The sequence below is a fragment of the Psilocybe cubensis genome, chromosome 8, assembly GCF_017499595.1.
Source record: "Psilocybe cubensis strain MGC-MH-2018 chromosome 8, whole genome shotgun sequence".
Taxonomy (NCBI): domain Eukaryota; kingdom Fungi; phylum Basidiomycota; class Agaricomycetes; order Agaricales; family Agrocybaceae; genus Psilocybe; species Psilocybe cubensis.
This window is the reverse complement of record NC_063006.1, coordinates 2,165,250-2,178,067: the sequence shown is the minus strand read 5'-3', so window position 1 is coordinate 2,178,067 and position 12,818 is coordinate 2,165,250. Positions and strand designations below refer to the sequence as shown.

At 46.3% G+C, this 12,818-nt stretch overlaps 3 protein-coding genes across 3 annotated transcripts; all 3 read left to right on the top strand.

Annotated features, from left to right (window-relative positions):
- Positions 1-291: 291 nt before the first annotated feature.
- Positions 292-1,560, top strand: JR316_0009191 (uncharacterized protein; the record flags this gene model as incomplete). Its single annotated transcript, XM_047894897.1, has 1 exon — positions 292-1,560. The coding sequence occupies one exon, from the start codon at positions 292-294 to the stop codon at positions 1,558-1,560; it is 1,269 nt and encodes a 422-aa protein (XP_047746356.1).
- Positions 1,561-3,991: 2,431 nt separating this feature from the next.
- On the top strand, positions 3,992-5,667 carry JR316_0009190 (uncharacterized protein; the record flags this gene model as incomplete). Its single annotated transcript, XM_047894896.1, has 12 exons — positions 3,992-4,077; positions 4,128-4,200; positions 4,261-4,310; positions 4,360-4,383; positions 4,442-4,478; positions 4,535-4,587; positions 4,643-4,725; positions 4,797-5,028; positions 5,097-5,193; positions 5,246-5,307; positions 5,363-5,474; positions 5,551-5,667. 12 exons carry the CDS (start codon positions 3,992-3,994, stop codon positions 5,665-5,667), a joined length of 1,026 nt encoding a protein of 341 aa, XP_047746355.1.
- Positions 5,668-11,033: 5,366 nt separating this feature from the next.
- Positions 11,034-12,752, top strand: JR316_0009189 (uncharacterized protein; the record flags this gene model as incomplete). The annotated part of the gene is made up of 14 exons (XM_047894895.1): positions 11,034-11,076; positions 11,132-11,174; positions 11,229-11,301; positions 11,350-11,399; positions 11,457-11,480; positions 11,532-11,568; positions 11,622-11,674; positions 11,729-11,811; positions 11,867-12,077; positions 12,132-12,156; positions 12,210-12,281; positions 12,333-12,397; positions 12,451-12,568; positions 12,618-12,752. 14 exons carry the CDS (start codon positions 11,034-11,036, stop codon positions 12,750-12,752), a joined length of 1,032 nt encoding a protein of 343 aa, XP_047746354.1.
- Positions 12,753-12,818: the final 66 nt, after the last annotated feature.

The following is a 12,818-nucleotide window of genomic DNA, read 5'->3' as shown; positions in this document are numbered from 1 at the left end:
ACATGGACATGACGACGTGCCCGACCCCGTGTGCGATGTATAAGTACGTGGGATTCATTCCCCTGCCTGCTTTCCCTTGCACCTGCAGCCACCCCTCCTCCCCCTTTCTTGAGCTTGCGAGCTCTGTACACTAGCAAACCTAACTGACTGATTGCCATTTATTTACACGCTTTATAATATCAGGTGCGGTGCACAGTTGCATAGCATTTGTAAACTGCCTTGACTAATTTCTCTCTCTTTTAAAGCATCCTTTTTCCATCTTTCTCATATTTTATTCTACACATTTTTAAAATGGGTTTCCCTTCCACAATTTGTCGACTGCTCGTAGCACGCGCAGAGGGTAGCAGCCACGATCAAAAGACCACCGAGTCATACCAAAAATACCTCCAATCACTAGCGCAGCCTGATATCAACGATTTCGACGCGGTCATCGCACATTATCATGACGCATGCGATTTTCGCTACGAAACCGATCCTCTATATCTCACTACGACTCTGGGCCTCGTCATTGATGTGTGGAGATCTTTCGAAAAGGCAGAACAAACTGCAGCCGCGTTGCAGGAAGTCATTCGGGCACAGGAGGAGACGCTCAAGCACTGCGAGGCCGAAGAGAACAAGCCAGAGGGTTACACTCGGCTCCTCATTAACCTCGGAAAAGTTTATATCATACTCTCTGACACGAACGAAAAAGAACGTACGTTCTCACTGGTGAAGTCCTCCGAGTATCTCGAGCGGGCGCTAGCCTTTACCGCAGAGCACCCAGAATGTCGCGCGAGCGACGAGACTGAAGCCAGCCTTACGCTGGGCATCGCCTCCTGGAAACTGTGCGATATCGAAAGGCGTGATATCGCGCTGAATGCAGCCATCGCCAGGCTCTCCGGGGCGTATCAATGCCAGAACGAGTTTTTCAGCGATCCTCTCCCTGCCCCGCAGGATTTGGCAACTGCGGTACAATATCTCCACGAAGCCATCGATCGCAGTCCTCCCTCGGCGCAAATCCGCGATACATCTCTGCTCCACCTCTGCCAGGCACTTCTCTTGCGGTATGAGCTCAGCGAGGATCAAGAGAGCAAGTGCCATGATCTCATACGCGCCGAAGCGGTAGCGCGCACCGCGATGCCTATTGTATCTCAGGACGTGCACGGAAAGTTCAAGGATACGTTGATTGTGATCTCGGACTGGAAGGACCAGGCGGCGCAGGTTGACTCGATGCATGTCAAGCCGTCGCCCGTGGCGCCTGGTAGCTCCATGTTGGACGCTGGTCGTACCTTTTGCGGGTCCCGCGCATCGCGCGCTTTCCCGTGCCCGACGAGTCAAGTGATCTTCACAACCTGGGCCTTGTCGACTCACCCGAGTACTTGTGTCCAGAGGCCTACGAAAACTATTGCTTTTACACAATCTATTGGGCATCGAGTAACTCCTCCCAACCGGAAACCCAGGGGACCCCGTAAATGGTCGGTGTCCGGTAGGAATTTAATATCCGTCAGCCCGCAAAATCAGCTCTCTTTCGGTTCGAGCTACCACGCTATCACCACACACTCAAGGTCAAGAAGGATATAAGCATAAATTTTTTTGTCTCTTTTATGGCTGCGTCATTTTACATTTTGGACATCTTTTATGGTCCATCTATGGTCGTCCTTATTGGTCCGTAATTTATTCATTATGTTTTCCTATTTATTTTTTGGAGCTCTTTCTCTCCGTTATGCTCTTGTATTCTAGGCATTACTAGCTTATTTATTACGATTTTAAAATAGGAATTGTACCAGTATGTGGCTGGGTCATTAGGACCTGCTTTGAATTTCTAATAGTACTATACATACACGAACCTTGTAATTTTGGATACGCCCATTACTGTAACTCAGAACTACGTTTCTCCGCTGACGTTCGCCACCCGTTGACTTAACCAGATAAGTTTAGACCGGAGCGATGACGCCCCGGGCGTCTGATTCTTAGTTGATAAAGAAATCGATGACCTTGGGGAGTAGAAAGCTCGAACGAAAAGGAGAATGATACATGGACACAGAGATTTCTAGTGGTAATTGATGGTAATCCATCATCCAAAACTTTCTAGACAGAGTGAATGGAATATGAAAAAAGCAGTACCATTGTCCAGAGTTCGAACGTTGCGCCGCTGTCGTAGCATTCTAACGCCACAGTAAAGCAGTCGTTTCGTTCGTTTGCGCCTTTGAAAGGCTCATATGCTAAACGGTCACGTATTACTTGAATTATTTCAGTGTATTGCTCCCATTAGTAGATGCAATTCTTCTTACTGCTCTTGACGGCTAAACTCTGCAACTAGGTTTCTCGAAACCCAGTACATCTTCTTCGTCCTCGGAGGAATCAGATAGCCTATACAGTTCTAAATACTCAGGTCTTCAACTTGCTTGATGCATATAGCCAATCCAAATGAAAGCTAATACGCTAATGATTGGTCAATCATGAGACGTTTCTATTATTGAGGAACATGAAAAAATCGTGAATGAAGGAGATTATGTCATCTCGTCACTTTAATGGCTCACGAACTTCACGCTATCCGTCATGTAAAGCACCGTATTAATAGTGAGAATGAGAATAAAGACCCAAAAAAACCCAATGCTATGATAATCTGGAGAAATGTGAGTGATGGTGGAGTTAATCAGCATAGAAAAAGTACAAGGAAGCTGGGACCTATCAACAGTTCAACACGGTTGGGCGCTCGATGATAAGAAATTCATCGACAATGAATATAAACGACCAGCTTGTTCTCATCCTTCACCCTGGACGAATCTCCCGTGGCCAGCGGAAGCAAAAAAAACGGACTTCGCCTTCGTCTTTTCCAAGAGGCGTGATGGTGCGTTGATGAGATAAAAAAATCAGAAAGTGTGCACAGCTGATAGGATGCAATTTTTTTGATATCACAAATGCGGACATACCTGCGAACGATCTGCAAGTGGATTGAATGATCATAAAACATTGCTGCATCGCAGATGTCAAAAGCCTGGCTGTGGTTCTTGAGAGTTGGATGGTTTTTTGGTCAGACGGCGCTCTGTACAGGGCGGGAGACAGCTGCCGAAGTACTTAACCAAGTACGCACAAACAAAAAGGTCCGGCGGACGGGCCCGAGACACCGATGCGCCTAGTACAAACCGACATCTCTCAATCTGACCATTTCTGTGTGTCGCCCGTCCTGTTCCTCAGGGGTTCGGCTCGGTACGAGAGTTCCCTGGAGTAGTTCCTCGTAAGGCCTTACTCTAAAGTGAGACGTACATAACCTGTAAGTAATTGCAATTTTACCTTGTAGTTTTTCGGAGTCCATTGTGACCTCTTCTTAGTAGTAGCTACACTTGCAACCTTTCAACCTATTGATTGAAGAGTAAGGGTCTTTCCAGAGAATCTGGGCTTTGCGCTATGATGCAAGAGTCAAATCAGCTTGGCAAGCGGTGAACTGGAGCGGGCGGGGCTGCGCCATTAAGACGGTTCTATCATCAAACGGTTATTTCCTGGTATGTTAGCAAACTGATGATGTGACCTTACGCTAATGGATCTCAGCACAGGTCGGACTATGATCTATTTGGGGCTGGGGACCCAATCGTTAATATCGATTCTGAACGTAACTCGGTTACAAACTCACTCCTCTGCGGCCTCGAGGCGCGTTGGACTCTTTTTGAAAATGTGCAAGTTAATCGTGAACTCTCCAAGTCGCAAGGAGCATTGCTGAATTTAACCGTGCAAAAGGCGTGTATTTTTCACTAAAACTTCGCAGGTAATAGCATTATGCATGGATTCAAACTTAAAATATCCAAGAAGGACCTCTGAGCAAAGGTCCGTTGGCAGGGGACGGCAGGCAACTCAAATGGCTGCCGTAATATCTCCATCCAGGAAGATCTATACATAGATTAATCCCGACGTTAAAAAACCCCAAGAGTTGAAGGGTTGAATTTCTGAGCCTTACCTCCATCCTCTTCTCTGACCGCTCTCTCCAAGTTACTTGTTCATCCTCTTTTTCGTCACGATGCCTGATTGGAAGGACCCCGCTGAAATTCAGAAGGATGCAGTCGCCTTCACCAAGCTTATGCATGCTCTTTTGGGTCTCTACGCGTTCGTTCGTTTTACTCTCAATCCTTATGCGTGTTGAAGGGCTTTCGCAGTTACGAATTTTTCATATCCTTCGACTTTGAATGGGATTTCATTACGGGGAAGAAGAAATTTAAGTGGCCAATGGTGCGTCCCCTTCAACATCCTACGCCACAGCGATATCTGATACTGTAATGCTTCCATTAGGTGTTTTACTTCGCCAATCGGTATCTTCTACTCTTTGCGATGATTGGAATGTAAGTTAAGTCTCCTCCGTTGACGAAATGGTTCTGACCGGCTTTCTAGTGCCATTTCCTTGGATACGACAAGGTATTCTTCCGCGATATATTAGTTTATAGTGCGATTTCGCTTATACACTTCTTAAAAGTAAACTTGACTGCCAAACGCTATACACTTTCAATCAGGTATGGTTACCTGTGGATCACCTCTTTAGCACTAAATTGACGATGACTTGGAATAGTTGGCTGGAGATGCTGCGGTCGGTTTGGCTAGCATCAATCTTTCGATACGCGCGTAAGCTCACTCGAACCATGTGGATGAGTCGTTTGTCTCACTGATTTGTCTTTAGTATGGCAGTCTGGTCGCAAAATCGGTATATTATTGGTTTTCTGGTATTGTTGATTCTTGGTCACTGGTCGTTGATCCTTCAAGGTAATTCTTCCCCAGTAATATTCGGCGTTTTTAGACGCCGTGATTCAGAGGGTTGACACGTCTTAATTTAGGCGTTCAGCTGAGTGCAGTATGGGTTCCCGGCGTCGGATGTCAAATCACCAAGACCAACAACACAATTCTGGCTGCCATCTTCATATATTCGATGTGCTTCGACCTTATCGTTTTGTTGTTGATCACATACAAGCTGTTTGGAATTACCGGCAACAGAGGCTCTGAGGTCATGGGGAGGAGTCGTCTGACCCACATGATCTTCTCAGATGGTCTTATTTTCTTCATCATTGCGTATGTCTTCGGTTTGCTTGCTTCCTGGCTTAGGCATCATTATCACTTACTGACTCTCCTTACTATAGCTTCCTCGCCAACTTGGTAGCGACTGTTTTCATGCTCTTGAATCTCAATCAAATCATGTCTGTAATCTTCAACGTTCCCGCCGCCGTGTTCTCCACTGTACGTTGCCCCTTCCTCCTAACTTGTTTCCCTCACTAATTAATATTGACAGATCGTTGCAACCCGTGCTGTACGTCGATTAACGAACTTTACTAACAACGGTCCGGAAGTCTTGTACGTTAACGTTACGCACATTTTTTTTATTGCCTTGATCTAACCTTTCCAACAGCGCTGCTTCATCGACAACTGGGCAACGTGGAATCTCAGTGCCACCAACCCAAAGGAGTATAGTGCCGACTCTCACGTACAAGACTGGCTCGCGCGCTGGAGTGCACGTTCAGGTTAGCGTTGAAAATTTTAATTCTCCCCTTATATCTTTGCTGACGTTATTTGGCATCTCCGTAAATCCTCAACCAGATGGAAACGTTTACGCATGGCGAAGTACATCACGATGATATCTACACCAAAACGAAAGAAGGGAGTGAAACTGATATTGGAACTGACATCGAGGGGAAAGGCTCTCTCAGTCAGTAAAAAATGATGCACACCCAAGTTGACCTTGGATGCTATTACGATCACGAGTAAGTGGGACTCGCAAAAGACCTTCAAAAGGATCTTCAACCCTGCCTTCCTGTCATTTAACGCTTAGAATACTCAATACATACCAAGTCGCTAGTAAACCATATACCCTCATATACCACATAATCACGGACGTTTAATGTACAACATTTTGGCTGTATGGACGTCAATAGGAGGACACGTAATTCTTGACATGAGCTAGCGCCTTGAATTTGTTTCAGACTTCAGTGGTATTGAAATATTTGACTGTGGGATGTTCCTGTGTTCTGAGTGCTTCAAGGATTTATTTAAGTCTGCAGACTGTGAGAGACTGAGGCACTTGGGCCGCGTACTGAGGATCTTCCTGCACGCAATTTACTGACCGGTACTTTCTTAAGTGCCCTTCCCCGCACAAGCGATCGCGCAAGGGTTTGTCTCCACAATCTTTCATCAATATGGCTCAATTCTGCCTGAGGTGAGCCCACAAAATTAACAAAAAATTAACGTACTCGGATCGACGTCTGCGATCACTGAGTCTCTAAAATGCAGTTAATGAACGTTGAATTATAAGGGTCGTCGATTTCTCCCCATGCCTTGATATCCATCTTCAAATGGTCTACCAGAGTAATTGAGTTGAATTCTCTCTATCGCACGCTGCCCAGTGCTGTACTGGCTATAATATGATGCTTCTTTTTTTTGCTCTAGCGCCGGGTGACAGCCATGAGCACTGTGGATCCGTGGCACCTTTTTGCAAGGTACCCGTCGGCCCTACACTAGTACTACTACGATGTATATCATATATACACATCGTGGATTACTTACAAACACAACTGTGGCAAACATGTCGGCACCGCTGTCAGTGGCACTGCTTCTTCCAATTTCTTGGACAGCTTCCTTTTCACGACACGTCGATCTTTGAAATTCGCGTATCAACTGGAAAGATAGTCGGTTGCTTCACATTTTGAGTCTCAAGGTGGTCCATGCGCTCTAGCCTCTCAAAGTCGTTCGGAAAGGCTACACTGGTGTAGTATTAGGACTTGGTCATCCACCTCTTAAGCGGTACTGTCGCGTCCTGGTTTCTGATGCTGATGTAGAGTCCACGGCTAATGCTCGCAATATCATGAGCACATTCTAGACGATGGGCGACACCCTTAAAAAGTCTAAACGTACATTGATATTTTCATGAAATCCAGGGTTTTGATGGTCTCGTTATTAGACTGTACAAGCGAGCAGTCAAGTCAATCTTCCAACGTGGACACTGGAGCCAGAGGAGGTTATCGGCCATACTGGGACATAATCATTCATGAATGGCACTAGATGGGAAGGAGGGAAGGACCCTTACGCAATGATACCAAAATCATTCGCGTACTGTTTGGATTTGGTGGGAATCAGTGGCCGACAACTCCGTCGGCCCCCTTCTACGCTATTTGCTACCTGTGCATGCAAAGACTAACAGCTCCAAATCCACTCAACCTCCTCAACGCTGCGTTCAACTTTGACTACAGCTACATCTACAACGTACGTACAGAGGAACGAATGCTAGTCGACAGAAGTCAATCTTAAACCCGGACAACTCTCCTGCGGTAGCTCGCTCAAGTTGTTGCTCTTTTTTTCCCCCGAGGATCAGGCCGAAATATGTGATTCTGGATAATGAGCAACGTCCATTGGCGGGGTTCATGGTTCATACCTCACCCACCCCCAACTTCTCATGCTCTCCGGCCCACCGGACTCCAACGCCAGAACCCAGAAATGATATTCGTCTGGCTGTTTGGCTCGACCGAGTCGAAACCGTCCCCAAATCGGCAATAAAACGCCCGTCGATTCAGACTCCGAGTGAAAGTCTGCTGAGCAGATGGGACGGGAGGTGGCAGTACGTACCATGTACCTGCAGGGGTACGTGATTGGCGAAAACAACCATACATAGTCGATGCTTAATTGATTTTTGGACTAGACCAGTTCGTCTTTTTTTTTCTCTCGTTTTTGCTCTTTCTCTGATGGGTTTCGCAGTGTGTGCATGCCTAAATATGCGCTAGTGCGTACATACGCGCTCCATGTCGTCGAATGCTCGCTAAATCGCATGATCTTTCCCTTTCAGCTTAATTACTAATTGGTTCCTGCATACTTATTTCTTTTTCGAACAGAACGCGCTAGAAAGATCAGAGAGAGAAGCGCTGAAGAAGATGGAAGAGCTCATGGCCCCAACGACGGGATCTGTTCGCATCAACGCTACCGTTCAAGCGAGCGGGGCCTTTTCAGCGTTGCAAAAAAAAAAAAAAAGCGAACTCTGAGTCTCAGTCGAACACTTGGGCTTCTAAACGACAGTGGGATGTCAGTGCTTTCTTGTCTTGCGATCTTCCTCTTCGTCGTGATGATGTGATTGCCCCAACGCTCAAGCGCGAACTCGGCAATCCGAAACTTTTTTCTCTATTTTTTTCTGGCTTCTTCTTACCTGTGAGTGACGTGCTGGGAGAAAGTGATAGTGATATATTCGAAACTTGTGGTTGATTTATTTATTTCCCAAATATGGTCGTCGCTAACCGTGTGTGTTTCTAGTTCCAGAACTTGAATTCAAGGGTGTGCACCTGAATTTGCGATAATGGGAAAGGTAAGTGCATATTCGTATTTCCATGGCCTATCGGATACTGGCCATCGTGAGCTACTTATTTATGTTTATACCGCAACTTCCCAGTATGCATCTCTTCGTTCAGTTTGGATAATTACCTTCGTTTGGGTTTGAAGACATTTTAAATTTTTTGAAAACCTGTGCAGTTTCCCAGGTCATGCCACAAGTCTCGAGTCTCGAGCCTCCTTTGAATCGAGTGTAAAACCGCGTTTTAATGAACTCGATGGCGCGTTGGGAAGATGTTGCATTTTACGCGGAGTGCCGGTGGGTGGGTATGGTAAAGACGTTAGAACTAGGGACAGGAAGATCAGGGAATAGAGTTGCCTAGTTTTCCTCCTAAGAAGAAATCCCATATCCGGCCATGTGTTTACGACATAAACTGGTGGAAAAGGCAGTCGAGAAGCACGGTCCGCCGTACGTGCAGGGTCCATGAGCGCGTGGAACAGCAAGGACAAGATCTAGGGCGGTGTACGTAGCGTAGGCACGTATGTAAGGGTATTTCTCCGTCCGTCCAGTCCAATCTACGAGCAATTCATTCACCCCACAGCACCGTTGTGAAAAGAGCCACCTGCCCAGCATGCTCTGCGTGAAGGTTGGAGCAAAAAAGAGAACAAGGTATAATTGAGTGGACAACATGAACGGAAGTACCACCCCCGTTGTTAAGTCACGTATGTTTTTCTCACTTTTTTTCCTTATGTTTTGTGATCCGTGATCAAGGGCGTTGCGAGGGTTAAAGGGTTTAGCCGTGAAAAATCTTCACCGCAAACATACCTTCCGGCCGTCGACTGTTCAACATTGGCGCTCCAATGACATGGCTTCTGTCAGAAATAGAAGGTGTGCGAGATATACTTACAAAAATTAGACATGGAAGCTTTCTTTCCTTTCATTGGGGGAAATGAATGGTATAATTGTGAACCGTCGGTGGGAAAGGAAAGTCTAACATAGTGTTATTAAACGCGCATCGATGTCGCCTTTCATAGAATTTGGGTTTACAGTACACCCACTGATATAGATTATTATTGCCTGTGTGGAAGTAAGGCGGACGAAATTTGAGAGAGGAACGATAGAGATGGGTGATAAGGACTAGCCGTCGGAAAGATGATAGTGGTTTAGGACTCGGGGTGATGGGCTGATCTGATATCATAGATATCTGTCGGTGGTTGTCGCTGCGCTTGTCAGAAATACTGTACTTTCTCCGTTCGCCCAGGGGCATTATGTTGAATATCTTGGCTATATAAATCTTACCCTGGAGAAGATTGCCCTTCATCAGAAATTTTAACTATTCTGAGAATAAAAAATTGTTCTGCGTCAATGTACTATCCATGAATGGGTGCATACAGATATAGTGACGGCGGCTAGAGAACGAAAATTAGTTTATCGAGAATTAATGTTATTATCTTGAGCTAGAATCGGATTGAGGAAATGAATATGATGGACATTATCGAGTTCTGATTCTGGATTCATTTACGCGTTGTCGAATCAATATTACATCCCTACTGACCTGTGATAGCCCGGGGGATGTAGAGCACGACATCTGAATCCTTCAGGGACTGGCAGAAAACTTTGGCGAGACCGCAGAGACTACAAGACACACGGAAACGTCGGCGTCTTCTCCAGTCGTGCGAAGAGCGGGCATACGGACTGGTGGGTTTGGAGTCTACTGATTTGTCAGTTGTTGCGTGGAGACTCTTCCAGTATAGAGACTTCTGAGATGTGAGATTGAAAAAAGTCCGGAAAGTTTCATCAATTCACTTTGAACTTTTCTGGGCCGCAGTATGTGCCCCACAGACGGCATGATTTGTGTACACACAAGTTTGAATGGGTTTTCTGCAATGAAGTCCGGACTGAACAGTACACCCGACTTGCCTACTTTTGACATGGTTAATTTATGACTAAAATGAATTTTGCACGAAGACTAACCAAAAAACGGTGTTGAATCCACTGAAGGATCCTCAGGTGATTGTAGAAGAAGCGATGGTGAAGTGCTCTGTGTATTGTGGCTCAGGCAGCGGGCGACACAGTGTCCGTCATCTGTCAGGTACTTGTCAGACAGCACGGATCCCCCGAATCGACGATGATTATTTGGGGGACATTATTTCGCAAGGCCAGGTCGAATGGAGGAACTGCCAGTGAAAAAAGTCGGATCGCATGTGGCAGTGACCTGGCGGCCAGGCCGACGTCGGCTAGATAATTCCCAAATAAATGCAAATGATGGCCGGCTGCCGGAGCACGTGTCGGTGTTTGTGTCCGACTTCCAATCCATGTTCTGCCCCGAGCGGTCATGTCGAAGTCGGTCGCGAATCGTTTCATGGAAGCCGCCAAGATTGGGGAAACTACAAGCGAATATGCATCTGCAGAGAAAGAGTGCGCAGGATGATGCATGCAAGGATGAGCACACTGGTTTGGCTTAGCCGCTAAGGCCGGCAAGCGAATCGTTACGCCAACGCTGATGGGCGAAGCAGCAGCGTCTGTGAAAAAAGGGGCGGCCAAATGGGGCGAAAGGATATGTATGTCATATTTAGATCTAAGGGTTCTGGCAGAAAGAATCCTCAGCACGCCGTCACACAGTCTTCTCAGGCAGAAGCCTGCGAAGCAGGTGACTTTTACACTCCAACCCAAAAAACTTCCCCTTATAAGTACCTTGATTCTGTTTCATTTACTTTAGGATCGTCCTCCCTCTACTTCCCGCTGCCACTTGCCTCTCCGTCACTTATTCGCCATGGTTGACTGGATGTCCCCCGCTGAGATCGCGAAAGATGCTGGTGTGTTTACTTCTTCTCGTCTGTCTGTCGCGTCCTCATCGCCATGTCCCTTCAGTTGCCTTCGATAGGTTTATGCACGCTCTTCTGGGTCTATATATGTATGCGCTTCAACATACTTCATTGGCACCCGGAATGCTCTGACACGCATACAGGTGGGAGTTTGCCATCTCCATTCAGTTCGACTGGCAGTATATCTCCGGGAAGAAGACTTTCCGGTGGCCCATGGTATGTACCACGTCTTGCATATTGCAACTGAAACTTATCCCCGCCTAGATATTTTACTTCCTAAATCGTTATTGTCTACTGTTCGCGTTAATTGGAATGTGCGTGCCTCTAAATATTACGCGCCGTCCGACATTTTAACCATTCTCTTTTCCTAGTGCCATAGCGCTGAACGTGACTGAGTGAGCATATATTGCTTGAGCGCTAGGAAGCCTAAATTAACGAGATTCCAGGGAAGTAAACTGCCAAGGGTTGTACACCTTCAACCAGGTACTTGATATATGCGCGTTATTTTTTCAATTCTCGCTCAACATTTGTGTTAGTGCTTCGGAAATGCTGCCATTGGTCTTGCCAGCATCAATCTGTCGCTTAGAACGTATGTCTTCCGTAAATACCCCGCATATATGCGTATATTCAAAGTTCAATGCAGCATCGCTGTCTGGTCAAGGAAGTGGTACATTATTGCACCTCTTGTTCTGGTCATCCTAGGACATTGGTCGCTTCTTCTACACGGTACGTATCTGCGGACTTGGCGAAATCAATATCTTGCTCAATTATGTACCTACAGGTATTCTTTTGAAGGCAGCTTGGGTCCCCGGTCAAGGCTGTGTTATTACTCAGACTGATAACAAGCTTTTGGCCGCTACTTTCATCTATACCATGGTGTTCGATCTCTCCGTTCTGATCTTGACCGCGTTCAAGCTTTTCAGCCCTAAGAACGGGAAATCGAAGCTTGTTGGGCTTATCTTCAACGACGGCCTGATCTACTTCATGATCGCGTGAGTACTATTCGTACAAAATATCCTAGTCCTTTGCTTATCTTTTTGCGCCAGTTTCATGGCCAACTTGATCGCAACCGTATGCAGCTTCCGCTCCTTAACGTTCCCGGGATTGACTTAGTCTTTGATTAGATCTTCATGCTTCTGAACCTCAATCCTGTCATGTCTATTATTGCAAACGTTCCAGCTGCCATTGCATCAACAGTAAATATTTTTCCCCTTTCTTATTGCGTTTCTGATCTCATTTCCAATAAGATTGTGGCATGCCGTGTCGTCCGACGACTGAGCAATTATACCTCGCGAGGAGCAGAGATGTTCCCGTATGTTAATTTCTCTGACCAACTGTTGGTGAAGCTTACTAACGACACCCCAGAACTACTACACAGGGATCAACAATTGCCTTCCGCTCTAACATGTCCACTCATCGCCCTAAAGCCGCCACTAAGGTTAACACCAAGGTCTCTACAAAGTCCGAAGGAGTTCACGTTCAGGTGCGTAATCGTTGTCAGTTGTCAAGTAATTAATCTTACCTTTGCCCAGATGGAAACTTTTGAAAGCCCAACCGATAAGACTTCTTACGTCGAGTATGACGCCTCTGGAAAGATGGGCAGTGCAGACAGCTATGACCCAGAATCCCAAGTGATCAGCGGGGAATTCAAACGTCCCCCGTACTAGGGGCCTCATCGTACGTACAAAGGCTTCAGTCAGTTCGATTTTTTCCAAAACTATACCCGCCGTACC